The sequence below is a fragment of the Tachypleus tridentatus genome, chromosome 8, assembly GCF_004210375.1.
Source record: "Tachypleus tridentatus isolate NWPU-2018 chromosome 8, ASM421037v1, whole genome shotgun sequence".
NCBI classification, from domain to species: domain Eukaryota; kingdom Metazoa; phylum Arthropoda; class Merostomata; order Xiphosura; family Limulidae; genus Tachypleus; species Tachypleus tridentatus.
The window spans coordinates 19,602,539-19,622,428 of NC_134832.1; the positions used below are offsets into that span (position 1 = coordinate 19,602,539).

Below are 19,890 nucleotides of genomic sequence, written 5' to 3' on the forward strand. Positions count from 1 at the left end.
TTTAAAGAGTTATGTGGGTTCTTCCAGAGAGATCTCTATCACATTCGCTTTCATACTCAACAACTTTTTCATACTCATACACATTTTGAAATTGCAATACAACCTCACTTGTGCCTGAAGAAATTATACAAGAAGCATGTTAATGGTTCTCGTAGACAGAAGGGTAGAGGCTGGTGAATTTTCAATTAATAGCCTATTTCATGTTTTTGTGTAGGAACCAGTGTCTGCAGTCTCGCTTCAATTTCTTCATTACTCGACCCACGCTCTGCCTGTAGTAGTGAAAGGAATGTGGTTGGATTTTAGGATAACTCCCTGTCACCAAACACGCTTGCTATTCAGCATTTTAATGTGATGTTTAATTCCACTATTTGTTTGGAAAAGAATAGCCGAAGAGTTGTTAATGGTTTGTTTTGACTTGCTGCGTTCCCTCTAGTTTATCACTGCTAAATTAAGTATGACTAGTGCAGAAAGCTCTTATGCAATATTACGTGAAAGTTAAAAAGCAAATAAGGATAGCTAAGATAATTATTGCTATGATAATGGCAGTAATTAACAAAACAGCTGATTGTTGACCAAGTATTAAGCCAAATGACGCGTGAGAGCCTGAGATATCTATTGGTACAACAAATAAATGTCACTCAACCACAGTAATAGCTTTCACACTCTGGCTCTAACAGCAACATTAGGTTAAATATTTACCCTATCTAGGAAATTACAACTTTAAATTTGCATTCACAGCTAAACCTTTATTGAATAAGAAATAAATGGTCTTTACATTTGAATCCTGATTCTTTAACTTTCAGGTCAAGCTTGATATTTATTTATTTAACTTGTAAGTTATGTTTATACTTTCTGTTGTTGAATCACACATGCCTTACTTTGCTGCCATATAAGTAGATACATTCTGAGTAAAGTTAATTTTGGGAAACGTCACAAAACTTGTACTGCTATCACTAAAATCCCTGGGGTCAGCCTCATCTTTGGTGTGGCAAAATTGAGAAATGGAGTTATTTTGCTGGTCCTGCATCCAATGTACGGGATCTGATTAAGGCCATCAATGGGTTGGCTGTAAAGTCTCCAAGGACCATGTCTCAAGTCATCAATGTTCACCTCATAAATCATCACTAGTTCCATGTGTCTGCATTTCTGGCAGGGCCACAACATTGCAAAATAAAAAAGAAAAAGCATCTAAGTTTGACTGTAGTTCACCTAAGCATAAGGAAGGTCTAAAATCGTTAGTGTCAGTGATTAAAGCACCACCAATTCAGCCATCAAAGGCAAGTCCTTCACTTCCTGATATTAATGACCTGAAAATTTACTTTTGCAGCAGCTCTATTACCAACTAAATGAAATCATTCATGGTCACAGTAGCTATTGAAGGTTGTTCTTCTGACAACACCGTCAACGACCCTGACACATACTTCAGCAACTACCTATACTGAAATAGCACTGATAGACCCATGTAGAGAAGAATACTGCCAGTTGAAGCACTCTTCCACCATCATAACCGTAGGAGTAGGAGGTGCAAAAGCACTATTTGAAGTTATCAAATAAGAAAAAGTTCTGTTGAAGGTAAAGAAGGTCTTTCTCTAAATGACTGCTTCCAATAAAAAAACAACTGTCACTTCCATAGAGAGTTTGTTTGACTAAATTAAGTCGTAGCTTAGGCTGCTTTTCCAACTACTATTATGTACACAACTGACTTTACCATTCCGTATGATAATATAGTTGTTATTACGTATTTTGTGCACGAATATAACATCTATGACATTACCTTACAGATGAATAACCGAATTAGTGTGGTGTATGTTAATTTGGCTTCTGTCTTAATAACTTTCAATCTTTCAATTTCCAGAACCAAGCACCATATATGTCGAATATTCTGTTATTTTGTGGGTCTTATCCATTTACTCTGAAGATAAATCGGTACGTCTGAGGACACCATATAGTTTGTACTTATTTTTATACAAAACTGTTGAAAGCAATGAAGCAGAGAATATTTATGTTTGACCTTCGTTCAAAGTTAAAAGAGAGCTATTTGTGCCAGCCGCCTAGTTGTTTGTTTGTTTGAGGATTAACGGGGCAAAACAGATAACCTGTGTATGCCAAATAGCCGTTAAAAAGGTAAAAAAAGAAGTAAAACACTATAAAAAATAAAAATAAAACAAGTTAAAAACTAAGTAATATCAATAAATCTGGTAATAAATGAAGATACCTTTTGTTGTTGAGAAAATAATACAAGTCAGGAAACCAAAGTTTAATGAAACACGAGTACAACAATAATAATTTTAATATGTTGAATTTATTTTGGAATAAAAATCCATCTTTTTCATTGTAAGTGTAAAAATATATCAATCAAAACACATCGTTAGTGTAAACATAATATTTTCGTAGAATACAAGGGTTGGCACAATAGTTACACGAATGACATCCAATCGTGCACGAGAGTAGCCGAGCATTTCAATTTTTGTAAGAGTAAAATAAATAAATAAAAACGCAATGAACAATGACTATTTTGTTTACTTAATTTTATGAGTATTTGTTTATTTACATTTTTAGCTATACAGGGAGAAATTTATTTTAATTTTTATAACAGAAACGTTATTTTTAAAATTTACCTTAAGTGGAGAGAGTTCGCATTGTCAAGGAATGATATAATCTGTGTTTTTTCTTTAAATTAAAAACTACTCAAAGTGTTGAGTTTGTAAGGTATTTTCTGATAAATTACTTATAACTAAAGAGGCAAAGGGCGTTTCTTCAGCTGATGACACTTACTATAGGCAGAGCTTATATGGATTGTCTGAAAAACACGTTGCTACGACCTACGGGCTTATAGCGCTAAAATCCGGGGTTCGATTCTCCGCGGTAGACACAAAAGATATCCCAATGTGGCTTTATTTGTTTGGAAATTTCGCGTCAAGCTAAAAAGGGGTTATCCGCATGTAGATATATATATAATGTTGAATTGATATAGAAGAGAGAAGGCAGCTATTTAAAAGCACTCACCGCTAACTTGGGGTTTATACTTGTCTTGCCCAACTGAACATTAGGGTTTGAGGGTTAACTTTGTAGCACACCCATAATCTCATTGTTTCTTCCCAGCGGAGAGAGGTTTATCTTTTTTAATGTACTCAGAAGAGCTACTGAAATTCAACGTAAATAATTACAACAAATAATAAATTACCTTAATGCTGCGCTTTCTAAGTACTATGTGGTACATTTTTATTGATAAACAGAGAACAACGTTTCGACCTTCCTTGGTCATCTTCAGGTTAACATGCTTATCAATAAAAGTGTTAATACTCCATACCAGCCGTTCTGAGATACATGTTTATTTCAAGTGGGTTTCTTGTCATCAAGAAGGACCATGTGGGACGTTTAAACTGGTGAAATGAATGCATCTCTTAAGTCATAAAAAATGGCACATTTTTGTGATAAACATAAATCAATATTGTTAGTTCTTCAGTATGCTGACATTATAACTATAACTACATACCACAAACCTTTCTTTACCTGGAAAAGTCTATCGCTGTCTAAAGTACAGGCTTCCCATTCCGGAGAATCAATAAATTCGTTGGGTTGAAGATAGTGAAGAAGAACATCTTCACAGGTGGCCTTCATCCTACAGGAAGAAGGCAGAGATTTTATTAAGTAGGGTTAGCCGTAAATCTATTCTTGCAATTACGTTTCGGTTCTCTGAAACTGAAACAAACCATATGTCAATTGATCAAACATTCATGCTTTTATTTTATTTTATTAAGTCGTGAATTATGAAATGTTTCGAAAAGGTCTGATTTACAAGCCCTATAATTATCATAATTATAATTATAACATTCCAATAGTAATATAACAAGTTTAGAAATTAACTTAGATGTACATAAGCATTTCAGTTTCTTCTAGCATTCTCAGTTTACAGTTGGTTACCTTGGAGGAACTTTGAGCTCGCATGACATTGTAAACATGCCAATATCTATTTGTTTTTGACATACTGTAGTACGGAAAGAAATAGACAAGTTATGTGGTACCAGCTTAGTTTGGTCATATTAATAGTGCGTGTGGCTTAATGTCATAAAATATTCCATGAAATACTTCGAACAAATTCGCATATCCGATTGTCTTTCTTTCACGAAACTATGTTTGAATAAACGCAATGAAACGAATGAAATGTTGGGCAATAAATGTCTAAAAGTGCTTATCAAAACGAACAGTTGAAAACAGTTACAGCCAATGGGAATTAGAAAGCACGAGAAATCATAATGAAAATCTCAACATCCAGAACCTATCTGGTAAAACAGATAACACGTTTTGTGGTAAATATATATATCATACAACATGGTAAGAACACAAAGACATGCACTGTCGTTAATAAATGTTTAACCTTTCTATATTAGCAATGGTTTCGAGTTAAAACGTTTTTTTTTGTTTTTGTTTTCACGTAGTAACAATAGTTTTGATTTAAAAAGCATTCGTTTCTTAGTTTCTCATTTTTGTATTTATTACTAGTAAAATTTAATAATTTTTAGCTGGTGTTTATGAAAATATAAAATTATATTATTATTCGTTTACCGTTTATAAGGTTTGGAATTCTTTATTTACCTGTATTTATTCTAATAAGAGATAAATTCATGGTCTCGTACATTTTCTGTCTTCAGTTGTCAATACAAATAAAACTAATATAACTGACTGTCAAAAAGATTACGAATTTGCACGCGGACGAATTAACATAAAGCCATATTCAAGTCAAAATAAAGTTTACATAGTGAACGGTTTCCCAGTGGGACAGTGGTAAGTAAGTCTTCAGATTTGCAACGATAAAATCAGAGATTCGATTCTTTTCAGTGGATACAGGAGACAGCCCAATGTGCTATAAGAAAGCATACACAAAGAACGATTTTCTGCAAAGACGACAAATACACTATTTTTAAGTTGAATTGCTCATTAACCAAATGAATAATAGAACTGAAACTAGATTACGTATCGTTGAATACAGTTACTAAACCAGTTTCATGGATAATACAGTATCAGTTAGAACCTGTGAAACATGAAAACTTTCAACTTGAGATGATCAGATATGGTCTGAATGGATCAACTCTAAAAGAGGAGTTAATTAGAACCCGTGATCATAAGAACCTTCAACTTGGTATGATCTGACTGCATCAACTCTGAAAGAGGGACTAGTTAGGACACGTGAAACATCAAAACCTTCAACTTGAGATGATCAGAGATGGTGTGATTGAAATAATTCTGAAAGAGGGCTTAGTTAGAATCTGCTAAACATGAGAAAATTCAACATGATATAGTCAGAGATGGTCTGACTGGATCGACTCTGAAAGAGGGGTTAGTTAAAATCCGAGAGACATAAGAATCCTCAACTTAAAATTTTCAGAACGAGTTGGATTAAGTTAATTCTTAAAGAGCCACATTTGACAAGAAGTGATATGACAATTATTCCCCTCCCCGGTACAGTCTCCGTATCTTCGGCTCATACTTCTAATAAGTTGTGAAAAAATACCGTTTCATTCCTTAGCCAGTATAAGGTGTTGATGTCTCCGAAATCTATCGAGGTTCCAGAAGTATTCTGTTGTATTCAGATTACAATTACTTGTTGACTACTTCACGATCTTTTTAATTAGTAATATTCAGCTATTCACAGTTTACAGCTTGTACTTTAGTTTTGCTATCTGTTCTATATGTAGATAATTGTAGAATGTTCAATGATTTCAGTTTCTAGTTTATTCAATTATATACCTCTGGTAACTTTTAGTAACTAAATACAATAGTCTCTTTTATATATATATATGTCAGTACAGCAATATTTTTTCCAAATGTTTCTACTTAAGAAGAACAAACGCCCATTCGAACTTGTAACGCAAAAAGTAAAAATCTGTTCATTTAGTTGTTTAACTTATTTACAAATTATTATAATATTGTATTTAAAATGGCTAGTCTTTAATTCACTGGTTTAATATTTGTTACATAGCTTAATGATTACCGTGCTTGGACTGTGAATCCGAGTACTGGCTGCTCGTGACCCATTGCCACAAAAACGCGCTCGCATTTTGGAGCCATAGATACATTATAAGATAAACCAATGAGTTGTAGATGGGTGCTTTCCGCTAGCTAATCTCCATCTAAAAGGGAATTCAAAATTAGGCACAGATATACCCAGACAACCTTTTGAGTGGCTATACGCGAAACTTCTGAAACAAACAATGTATTAGGTTGTCCAGAAATAAATGTTGTAATGCTTACGATGGCGTTTAGCAGTTTAATGTTGAATAACTTATCATAGGTATAATCGCTTACAAGGTGCTTTAATTGTTTGCCCTTTGAACTCTACTCCGAGTAAGTTTCGCAACCCCCTAAGGCAGCATGGACAAGAAGGACTTTCGTCTGATTTTTCTCTATGACTTCAAACTTGGACGAAAAGGTACCGAAACTACACAGAACATCAACCAGGCATTCGTCCATGGATCTACTATCGAAAGTACAGGTTTTGACATGCAGATGAAAGTCTTAAAGACCACAAAGGTTGTGGAAGGAAGCCATCCTTCGATTAAGGGAAGCAGTTAAAACAGACCCTCGCACAACAGTACGTGAGCTTGCAGAAAAGCTAGGCACAAGCAAATCAAGCATTGCCAACCACCTGAGTGCGATTGGAAAGACGAAAAAGTTGGATTAGTGGGTTCCGCATGAGCTGATTGAAGACTATCAAAATCAGTGTTATGAAACTTCTCGATGATGACGCTCCAAAAATTGAAACAATTGGAAATCGAGGTTCTGCCTCATCTGACTTATTCCCCAGACCTTTCCCTTAAATATTTACATTTTTTTCAAGCATCTTGACAACATTTTGAACAATAAACGCTTTCAACACTAGGCAGCTGCGGAAGAAGCTTTCAGGGAGTTCACTGATCAGAGAAACTCTGATTTTTACAGCACGGACATAAAAAGCATCGTTACATGTTGGTGAAAGTGTGTTAAAGCAAATGGTGCTTACTTTGATTAAAGCATGTTTTACAACACTGGTTTATACTTTTCCAAACTTCGCAGTTCAAAAAACAACATTTATTTCTAGACAACCTATAATTCTAAATGCTTTATGTTTTAGTTTTTGAGTTGTCTGTCACCAAAGTATAAAAATACCAAAAATCGTTAGCGGGTTATTTATATTATAGCTTGATCTCTTTGGCCAAATTTCAAAATCTCCCAATACTACTGAAAAACAAAGAATAATATATTTTCAAAAAACGAGAATAATATTTTTAGTATATCAAATCTTCTTAAAACTCTAAATTTCAAACTTTCATACATTAATTACTGACTGTACGTTCTGTAAGTTTATAGAAACTGTTAAAAGCTTTTCAGGGAAGACGATAATGTGTTATTTCGTCCAGGTTTGGTTTCTTAAGTCGAGTAAGGTAATAAAGCGTGTCAACTAGGATTTTATTTCAGATAAGAGTTAATAAGATCTTTACTCCTTTGATTATCAGAATAACAAAGTGAGAGGAATTTACTTAATGCATAAAAGTTTGTCCCCTAGTGGCACAGCTGTATGACTGCGGACTTAAAATGCTAAAATTCAGGTTTCGATACTGGTGGCGGGCAGGGCACAAATAGGCCATCGCGTAGCGTTGTACTTAATCCAAAACAATAGCAACAAAGTTTTAATTAACAGTAAGAAAGATATGTGAATTTTGCAAGCCGACTTCATTTAGAGTCAGGATCCTCATGAATAATGTGACATTTCACTTAGAGGAAGAATCTCATGAATAATGTGACATTTCATTTAGAGGAAGAATCTCATGAATAATGTGACATTTCATTTAGAGGAAAGATCTCATGAATAATATGATATTTCATTTAGAGACAGGATCTCATGAATAATGTAAAATTTCATTTGGAGGAAGGATCCTCATAAACAATGTGATATTTCATTGAATTTATCTAAGAAGGAACAACATTCATCACCCCGAAGTGAAAAAAAGAAATCAATTTAAAATAAAGTCGAAATTCAAATAATTACCATTGTATTGTGTTTGTTGATATGGTTAATTACTAAATGTTGTGAATTTTCTAAACGCGAAAAACATCACATGGCATTCTAATAATTGTTTAAAAAAGAAGCTAATTAAAAACTGGGATAAATTTCATTACATGTTACCTTTAATAAGATGTTATTATTTCTTTTGAGTGTAAAAGCGTACGTCGAGCTGCTTACAATGTGTCCACCGAAGGGATCGAAGCTTGAATCATTAAACTTCGGGGCTCGAATTTTAATGCAAGTTATCAACCTTCATCACTGAACCACCAGGGAGCATTTTAATAAGAGTTAAGGCGGTAAGCAATATGAAAATAAGTGAACGTGAAGTAGATGAAAAACTTATGTTAGTCTATTAAAATGTAGTTCGTATTACTATGTTCGTGAAAATGCATAGACATGAAAATTAATTTTACATGGAGGATAAATTGTGTTTATATTAACCTAATTGAAGGCCATAAAATGTAACGTTACGGACGGTCAAACAGACACACGGTTTGTGATTATGATATCCATCTACCAGTGTTCTTTTGTATGCTGAGTAAATAGTAAAACAACAGATCTTGGCCATAGAAATTGAATATGTTTCGTGAAAAGAATAACGATCGTGAAGTTGTAGCATGTTATGACTGTGCGTGCTATGGTTTGATTAGAAACGTTGAAACACGTCATTTTATGAAGGGGGAAGGGGGAACCAGCGTGAAAATACACTGGCTTAAGTTTGTAATTTCCCTACAGTGACCCAATGGTATATCTCCGGACTTATACCACTAGAAAATGGATTTACATAACCGTGGTGGGAAGAGCACGGATAGCCCATTATGTAGCTTTGTGCTCAAGTACAACCAAAAACAAACAGCTTGTAATTTATAAAGTTGAGTGGCGACACCAGCGGCTTTTTTATTTATTTTTTCATACTGAAAATGCTTTTGTTACAGATATCCCTTTTTTCACATAAATAATAGATACAGTGCTTCTTTAACTGTGAGTTCATTGTCACTGGTTTTGACTATTGTTTGTCAAATTATAGATTAACCAATGACAAGAGATATTTCGTGGGTAGATGCTACTATTCACTTTCTCAAAAACTGTTGGTATTTCGTTTTCTTTCTTTGAAAGAAAGCCACGCCCTACAACAGGTGAAATCTACGTTTAAAAACACGTGGGTTACAGATTTGGTTTGAAATTTGCACAAAGTTACTCGAGGATTATCTGCACTAGCCATCCCTGATTTAGAACTGATAGACTGGAGGGAAGGCAGTTAGTAAACAATACCTACTGCCAACTCTTGGGCTGCTATAGTCGAATAGTGGAATTGGCCCCTACAGCTGAAAGGGTAGACATGTTCGGTGGTGAGATTCGAACTCGCAGATTGTGGGAAAATCGTTATAACCATCATGCCAAACCAGGCGTCGTAGTTAAGGTCACAGTCTTATTATACACAGAACATTCATTGTAAATTTTATCCTACCTCAGAACAAACTTTTTAATTTTTTTTACGAGCTAATGCTATTTTTAAAACATGAACAAGTAGTTTCATATAAATGGTATAAGCATCTCAGTAGACGTATTCCTTGGATGACAAACAAGTAAAACGTCTTGGAAGTTTGGACGTTATGCACATAAGGTGTTTTAAAATTAATTCGTATGTATTGGAAAACATAACAGAAAAATAAAAAGAAGTATGATACACTTTACTTTGTCGATTTATTTCTTATACTGTTTGATAGGTATTGAATTTTTTAACAGTTTACCCAAGGTTATTTCAAACAACATTTTAAAAGTGGAAAGGAGCATCTGGGTGATATAGTTTAGGCGCGCCAAAAATCCCCATATAGCAAAATTATCCGCGCTATATAAAGGACCAATGATAGTTCAACACCAACTGTTTTATTTTATACGATCTGGTTGTCGGAATCACTTTTCCCCTCGACCCATAGAAAATGATGTCGCTAATATTTTCACAGTGTATTCCTTGGTAAAATGGTAAGTTCTTCCACGTGTCATTCACTGAAAAGTACCCGTTGTTACAACATTAATGTATATCAAGAAAATTTACCAAAGCGACACTTCAAATAACATACATTTCATGTACTAGCACGATTTTACATAATCAACAGCTACTGTTCACATATTCCTTATGTAAGGTATGCAATGTAATCTATCTATTGTTATTTTTATTAAGAGTATTGATTTGACAGTATAATATATTGAATGTTATCACTTTTAAGCATTATTTATTATTATTACTACGATACTTTTATTATAGAAATTGCTTGTACGGTTTGCTTGATATATATATATTTAAGACTAGCATATGTATCCTAAACTTACTGAACATCGTAAGATATTATTGGGATTACGCCCGACAATGTCGTTAATAGTCACAGTACCCAACTAATGAAACAATGCACCCTAATCTTTGCACGCAGAAACGCAAGAAACTTATATTTAATAAGCTATACTGATTTCTTGTTTCACTCTAAAAACTCTTTAAGTACTTGCTCTGAGCAAAAGTTCATATTAATAACGTCATCGTTACACATTTTACATAACCAAGAGCTGGAAGAACTACAAATTACCACAAGCGTGATATGCTAAAAACTGCCTAAACAGGAAATCCAATAAAAGTGTGAGTATTCACGATGTCAACTCAGTTTCCGCTTCCTACACAATTATGCTATCGTACAAACACTCTATGGAAAAAACTCTAAATAGATCGTTATTTCCAAAAACAAAGAAAAAAACTTATACAAAAACGAATTACTATGCACACTGGATCATTGTGTCATACATGATGGAATGGTCCCGCATGGCCGGGTGATTCGGGCAGTCGACTCGCAACTGGAGGGTCGCAGATTCGAATCCCGTCACATCAAACATGCTCACCATTTCAACCGTGGGGATATTTTTATGTAACGATCAATCCCACTATTCGTTGGTAAAAGAATAACCCAAGAGCTGGTGGTGGGTTGTGATGACTAGCTGCCTTCCCCCTAGTTTTACACTGCTAAATTAGGAACAACTAGCGCAGATGGCAATTATGTTCCTCTGCGAAAATTTCAAAACAAACATAATGGAAATGAGCCTAAGCACCTCTCATTCGTAAACATGTATTGTAAGTATAGCGATGAGTCACCTACTGCTAGACTTACCTAATATATTGTTTATGTAGTATATACATATTACGTAAAAAGGGTTATTTATGTAAATATATATAAGAAATGCTACAAGATTAATTAGCACGGGATTATAAGGTTCAGTTTGAAATGTGTAAGACTTTAACATAACAAAAAATGCACTGTATATACGTCTGCAAATGATTAGCGTTGAACATAAATGGACATGGCAATGATAAGGGCATTGTAATTATAAGTGACTTTGAGCGATAAGAACATCTTCATTCATGTGACGTTCTACATTTATCAGTGCAGGAGGGAGGAGGAAGTGTAATTTCAAATTCGACCCTCACAATATCTCGATACAGTCGCTTGCAATGTTCACTCTTCATTAGATTTGTCTTCTTTCTTGCTTTGTTTTTCCAAACTTTTCGCGCAAAACTATACAAATAATTTTTTTGGAATTAACAGACTAGACAGAAAACAGTTTGTCAACAGCATTCACCACCAACCTTTGTCGACTCTGTATATATGATCGAATAATGGAATTTTGACAGTCATGCTCTCACGGTTCCAAACTGCGGGAACATTTCTGAGGCAAAGGTACACGAACCATTGTAACTGATTCACTATTATGTATTTATTTCAATATCGACGTAGAAGATCCTCGAGTGTAAGAATCAGCAATACATGCTTTACACTGTTTTCAACTGAAAATTCTAGAACTTCGCCTTTCCCTTTGTAAACCGACACGCGGAGAGACAGTTTAATATTGTTGGTTTGCTACCGTTAGTACACTATAAACCTCAGAAGCTATAACTGTAATAAACGCTTATTAATCGGAAAAAAATATAGATATTTGATCAGGAACGTTTATAGATTTCGAGCATCATAAACTGTTTAACTTCAGTGAATTAACTTTGAATGTTAGTACTTCTACAAAGACATCGCATAACTTCATTCGAGAAACTCATGTGTGAAGGGATAGCTAGCTTCCCGTTAAGTGAAGTGTAACTGTGCATCAACACAGAATTAATTCGCTCATCATGAAGCGTTGATAAAATATTCAGTTGCAGACCAGATAGAAGACTCAGCATTATTTGTGCGATTGTAAAACTTTTGTATATAAATTATTATCTGTAGTAGCCCTCATTATAAATTATATTATTGTTTGTATATTAAACAATGTTTGTGTTAAGAAAGAAAATTGTATGTATCAATTTGTTTGACAAATATCATAAAACTGATACATATCGACATTCAATTAACTTCTAAATTCAAATTAAACTTTATTTAAAAATGTAATACGTAAGATAATAAATTATAATACTTAACACCATGAACATTCGAGTTCAAATTCTGAGATCGCTAGGCAGCACTTAAGCCAGCTAAATATTTCAAATGGGCCTAGTCTTAAGCTTTAAAACACATTTCTTTTTGAAAATTTAACACTTATCATATACCAATATATTCTTAATGTAGAACTATTTTCTTGTTTAGAGAATGTATGTATGTTTTCATACTTACCATCTACCAATAACGCTTTAGTGTCGAACCTTTTTTTTTTTTTTCTGAGAACGAATGAATGGTTTCTTACGAAAACCAATATGACCAATATGAAAGATTTATTTAGATAGAAAATTCAGAATTTCTAAGAGGAGCAAATCCCTTGTACTTTGTTTGTATGTTTTTAGGCATAAAGCTAAACAATGCACTATCTGTTATGGGTTCACCATAAATAACTATACTTGATTTTTATACTTGTTTTATTGCTAAGCCACCGGGGTCACCCTTTATAGTTAATGCCATTGTAAAATAACAGAATACTGTTACATGTGACAACAAGTCACATCTCAGCCATGCTAAATAAAATGTGGCATCTTGTAGCAGGTGAAAAACCACGAACACAAAAGTCAGTGGCAAAACCCAACCACGTGTCTTAGGCATTAGTATGCAAAACAATGAACAAGAATCTCTATCTAGAAAAGTGGCATATCCACACACACAAAAACTGTAAAAAATGGCATTTTCTACTGGTTAATTGGCGAAAAAAATTCCAGTATTGGTACAGAACATGTCGTGAAACTATCAGAGATATTTATCATCATTTATGACCACTGCGCCAGGAGAAAATTAAGGATGAGAAAAATCAATAGAAAAGTCAAGATGAATTCTGCTTACCAATATTCTAGACACTTTGTAATACACAAAAACACGAGTTTTATATGTAAACAAGACTAACAGAGTATGAGTTTAACAACATAAATTTCCCGTGATACCTTCCATTCGACTGCACCATACCTCAAGCAGCTGGAGAATGAAATAGATGTTCATGTTATTCCATATGGAGACACACCTGTCAAGGTGCTGAATGCATCACCTATAAATTTATCTAATACTGTATTGTTAAAATGGGTGATGGGAGATTTTCTTCTTCTTATATTAGATAGACTATGGAAAGCATGAAAGGAGAATGGTGTGCTTCGAACTTGACAGTCTTATGATTGAGCCTTTTGAAACGGTAAATAGGCACAGGGCTATTGTCAGATAGAGCATAAACGGACGTGGCGAGACACCAAATTATTTCAGCATAACGTACTAAATTCTCTATATCGTTGACATGTCTACCAGGAAAAAAACGCATAAAAATAATATTTACAATTTTTTGTTGCTGGTAAAGGGAGGTACTCATTATAAATGAATTCCATACAAGATGGGGAATTGGACGGGGAATTGGAATTGGCATGCGACCCTTAAGGTTATTCAGGTTATTTCCATATTATTCAAGATGTAGAAGTCAAAGTTTCTCAAGAAACTTAATATTAATATTACATATTAATATGTAATTAATATGATTACATATTAATCACGTGTAAATAAGCCCACTTGTAAAGAATCATATGTATTATTAATTATATTTGGCCTTGTAGGTCATTCATTTTGGTAACGATTTGGTCTAATATATTATTATTATTATAAGGCCTAATTAAATAAGATCATTTTGGAATATTAAATAAGAGCTAAACATGTAAAACATGGAGAGGCTGGTTCAGTGGCTTTGCGCTTTTGGATTCGTAGTCGGATGGTTTAAGGTTGTTTTGTGCCCTGCTTTGGTGTCCTTAAGTTAGACTGTTTCAATCTATCCAATTGTATAACTGGTATCGGCTGTAATCTGGGGGCTTTGTTACGGAATGAAATTTCCCATGTCCGGCATCAAAGGGGTTTGAATTTGTAATATCTAAATCACTCATATAAGAATAATGACGCCATTATAGGTATATTACAGATGATTAATTACGTCATCATTTCTGTTCTTTGGTAATTTACTCTTCAAGCCTTCAATAAAAAAGAAAAACAAAAATACGTTACTATTCAAAAGACTTCATGACATTTCATTACTGTAAAACATTACTTCATTCATTCAGAAACAGCGATGAATATCAACTTTCTACTGCAGTTACATATTTTAATCTTTTCTGCAGGCTAATAGTTATATTTAATGTATTTTATTAATTATTTGGACATAAAAACCATCTGCATGCATTATGATGTCATTTATCTATTGAACTGATGCCCAGTTAAGACAAAATTATATACCTAAGCACTATAAGTAGCACATTTAATTAATTAGAACACCTGTTGAATTAATGACAGATTAATCACTCAGGAACATTGCCTTTCTAATGGTTTAATTATCACTTTTTTCTTCTTTTCTGCTTAGAAACTTTCATTTAAACACAGCTACTTTTAATACTAACAAAAATAGCCCCCTAGTGGCACAATGGTATGTCTGCGAACTCACTAGAAACAGGGTTTCGATACCCGTGATGAGCACAGCACAGATAGCCCATTGTGTAGCTTTGTGCTTAATTCTAAACAAACGAACAAAACCGAAAATGTATCTTATTTGACCTGAATTATCTTTAAAAGTACGTTAAAAGTCAACTTTCAGGATAGCATTCATCCTAACCCTCATCCTGCGTAGAACTGATCTATACTAAACGAAAGACCAAATAAAATAGTCGAAAATCAATACGAGTAACCTAGAGTTAAAACACAGTATCAGGAAAGTTTAAGAGCAGACATCAGGTTTAATAATACATATGATAATTCGCGTCGTACATATTTGATGATCAGAGAAATAGGGTGGTTCGAAAACAATACCAAGCAGCTCACGTTCGTCTACAGCATATTCAATGCTGCCCTTAATTTAGCTTAATAAAAAGGAAAAAAAAATTGTTTATTTTAAGAGGATGACGTTTCGAGCTTGCGCACTTCGTCATATCGTACAACTTATTTTAACGTAACTCACCCACTCGTCAATATGTATTGATTTTAATAACATCTTCGTTACTTAACAAAGTAAAAAATGTAAAACAACAGTTCACCTACACGCATTCAAGAACCAGGTTCTTAATATTATAGTCTTATTCTTACTTACTTTGATATGGTAATTAAGATAATTATTATGTAAATTACTTATTTCTGATTACTGTTTAGTGTTTTTGGTGACTTTATTCATCCATATATTATCATGACTTTGAACTTTATACACCGGATACAGGAAATTCATACTCAATTAATACATATATAGTGTAACATACACAGCATACGAGAATATTGATTGAACTTCATTGGCCTTACAGAAATGTCGAGTCAACTATACATAGCTATATAATTTAGGCGAATAAAAGAGAGTTCTGTCTCTCTTTTGTAATTAATTTCTTTAAATAAAATACTTACTTTTAAAAAAGTCTAAGTACCTTGACCTTATTTCTGCTCTATTTATTACAATCATTTTGCTTTTCCCTGAGACATTTTACCTATAATCTTACTACAATAACGATTAACTACGTGTGTATATGTATAGTTTAGTATCCATCACCCAGACATGGCTAGATCGATTACTGTAATATCTGGAAACTTGAAACTGTTCGATGGTGTACATGGATTACTTTGTTTAGGACTTTTGCTCAAGAAGGGGAATAGAAACACACTAAAATACGTCATATTTTCATGTTTCTATAAACTTTTGCCTTTGAATTTAAAGACATGAGCACTTCATTCGTTAAAATGAGTCAATTATTATCCTCCATAAGGCAGGTTATGGAACTAGCACCTAATGAGGTTATTAGGGATATAATAACAAAAGAGAGAAGAAAGGAAAACATTGTTTAACATTGTTCTTTATATAGTTTTTGTTTCTTTAACAGATACCATCAGCTTGCAAAATGAAAATAAGAATAATAATTAAATTCTGTTTACCTATTGTAATAAATTGAATAAACGGTCTGAAATTTGAGTAGTTTCAAAATACGACGACCATAAGTTTAGTGGCTTTTTGAAAATTTCGAAAAATGCAAATAAAGACATGATATAGCAAAACACTTCTAATGAGGATTGTTGGATACTCACTTTCCACTTAAAAGAATAGATAGTTGTTCATCAGCCACTGTCATTCCTTCTGTACCGTAATGTTCCCCTGGTTTTAGGGATAAAATCTCTGCGCAGCTTACTAAGTCTTTAAAATTTTTTTTGTCAACTTTGAGCGGTGTGAAGACTTTGTTGTACAACTCCAGCAATTCTGGATGAACTCTAGGTGGAATGTTGATATAAGCTAGGAAAATCGTGTGAAAAAAATTTGTCAACATGAAGGTCACGTTCCACGCAAAGATATCTGGAGCACAGACGTTGACACCAGCCCATAATGTGACGAACAGGAACCCAATAGTTAAAACTCCGCGCATAAGTAGTATACTAAGTCGAAATTTTGGTGGGACTAGAAATGCCACAGCAAAACACAAGTTGGCTATCTGGAAGAGCACATGCTGAGCGTCTTCCCATTCCTCACAGTTTTGGCCTCCTCGATCCGTTTTGTTAGTGGACGTTGTCCACGTTAAGTTAGGATTACTGATGTTTTCCATCTAGAAGATCTGTAGAGCCATCCGATTAACTTTGTATACCATTTCGCTGCTTAATCCACTCTTACCTTGTATTCTACAAAACTGGAAAAAATGTATTACTTAAATTACTGAGTAGTAATTATACAGCACTAAAATACAGATTAAAGTGTTTTTATGTAAGTGACATCTAATTATTTCTAAATGAAAAATACAAAATTATGTCGAAAAAATAATAAAAAATAGAGGAAAAGTATTTAGTTTTAGACAAACCAAATAAGATGTTAACCATGTAAATTACTAAGCTATTATCACTTCTAGCCAATATTAACCAATCATGCCAAATTTCTCAGTACAACTTCTTATTGACTTTCCAAATCTATAGCTTCGAAAAATCAATGAAATATATGTGATGCTAAACAGCATCTTTATATCCCATTGATTACAAGAAACATAATGATTTAACACTATATATTTACTCATATGAGCACTTTTTAGTTTTCGTAATAATTTGTTTGAAAATCCAAAAGTCGGTGACAAGTATGAGCGAGATAGGCCTAGATGGAACTAATGTTTGAGTTACTACAATTTTAATCAACTCATACAAATCTTTGTTTTATTAGTTTCGTTTTTGAGTCTACTTATTGATAAAGTATATGCTGTTACAATTTATAATTTTTAAAGTAAGTTAATTGTAATAAAAATATTGTTTTAATTATTTAGTATGTGTGGCAGTAACCTACAGTAAATATACAAATTCTGTCTTGTTAGTATGTTCACATAGAAACTGTGGCCTGGCATGGCCGAGCGCGTAAGGCGTGCGACTCCTAATCCGAGGGTCGCGGGTTCGCGCCCGCGTCGCGCTAAACATTCTCGCCCTCCCAGCCGTGGGGGTGTATAATGTGACGGTCAATCCCACTATTCGTTGGTAAAAGAGTAGCCCAAGAGTTGGCGGTGGGTGGTGATGACTACCTGCCTTCCCTCTAGTCTTACACTGCTAAATTAGGGACGGCTAGCACAGATAGCCCTCGAGTAGCTTTGTGCGAAATTCCAAAACAAACAAACAAACACATAGAAACTACGTCCGATTGCCTTACTGAGTAAAACATTCAGAATAAGATACGGAAAAGGAAAAAATAAATGAAAAATTAAAAATAGTTGGATAATTACCAGGACCAGCGTAACGGTTCTCAAAACGTGAAATATTATTTTCATCTTTGATAAATAAAGTACATTTAAGGCACGAAGTTCAAATGAATTAAACATAAAATGGAGCGCGTTACTTAAGCTCCAACTATCAGATTCATAGTTTCATTAAGTATGCATGAAATTTAGCTAATTTTGTGCTATTATTAGAAATGTACACAGAAAAATCAGAGGACGAGCTTAAAATTAATTGTAGCAGTTTTGAAGTATATTAACTTATACCTATTATCCAGTGAAAGATAACAATAAGAAAGAACCCGTACTGACCACCCAACTGTACACTAATCGCCATATAAAGAAGAAACTTGTATGATTAACCATTCTTAATGAGCTATAGTTTCGTTTGCAATCCTATATAATCCATCAAATACGGAAAACGAAGAAACAACATTTAGATTTAATAAAAGAAAGTATTGAGTGTGCACTTTTTAAATACATTTTTTATGAATTATACTAAATGAAGAGTTTTATTTCTTGGATGTAATAAGAGGATATATATACAGGAATGTTGTTTCTGGACGCTACATATTTTGATGGAAGTCCACACGCACGAAAGCCAACGAAGATTTTGATCGCATAAAAGAGTATGCTATAATAAGTTTTTGATAATATACAATTAAATAATTTATACGAATGATATAAATACCAGTTCTTTGTCTAGGAAGAACATTACTGTAAAACACAGATGTTTAAAAGGTTTTTATCCTTTTCTGTTGATTTAGAAGATTAATAAATTGTGCAAATTGTGATTTTTGAGATCATAGTCACGGATACAATAGTTTAAACATTTACGTATGAAAAAGGCATCATTTTTGCTATTATTCTCACACTATTACTGACATCTCATTGACTGTATTCATGTAACTTTACTTTTATTTTGGGTTCGAATCCAGGTCGCACCAAACATGCTCGCCCTTTCAGCCGTGGGGGCGTTATAGTGTTATAATCAATCCATTATTCGCTGGTAAAAGAGTAGCCTAAGAGTCGGCGGTCGGTAGTGATGACTAGCTGCTTTCCCTCTAGTCTTACACTGCTAAATTAGGGACGGCTAGCGCAGATAGCCCTCGTGTAGCTTTGCGCGAAATTCAAAACAAACCAAACCAAACTTTTATTTTATATTAAAATACGTCAGCACGTTCAATTTAAAATAAGTAACACGACTGCCAAGTTCATTAAACATTCCTTCCACACTTTCATAAGTAGTAGCTAAGTAATTATTTTTTTCTATTACGTTGTATATAATTACAAAATACTGAACATATTCTTGACGCTATATTTATGTTAATGTTCGATATGATCATATCTTGACGATGTAGATATTAATGAGAACAGTATTTAAATTTTATTAAAATTTCTAAAACTAAATTAATTGAACAAAATATATTTGGTTATGTGTATAAATGCTTCTTTATGTGTTGATATTTGAAAGCGACTTGGCATATCTGGTTGCCAGGGCATTCGACTCGCAATCTGCGGATTTAGGGTTCTAATCCAGTTACTATCCTTGCTCTTTCAGTCGGTGGGGGCGTTATAGTAATTCAGTCACTCCCACGTTTCGTTAATAAAGAGTAGCCCAAGAGTTAGCGGTGTTGACTAACTGCCTTCTTTCTAACATATTACTTTT

The 19,890-nt window shown here is 33.8% G+C and overlaps 1 protein-coding gene across 2 annotated transcripts in view; it reads right to left on the reverse strand.

Moving 5' to 3' along the window:
* Positions 1-19,890, reverse strand: part of LOC143258631 (popeye domain-containing protein 1-like) — a 155,337-nt gene that overhangs the window by 28,696 nt on the left and 106,751 nt on the right. For both annotated transcript variants that reach the window (XM_076517873.1, XM_076517872.1), the window contains exons 2-3: positions 16,576-17,165; positions 3,514-3,622 (exon numbers count right to left, since the gene is read on the reverse strand). In XM_076517873.1, coding sequence (XP_076373988.1) covers positions 3,514-3,622; positions 16,576-17,084 — 618 coding nt within the window. In that variant the 5' untranslated portion in view covers positions 17,085-17,165. The remainder of the gene's footprint in view (positions 1-3,513; positions 3,623-16,575; positions 17,166-19,890) is intronic.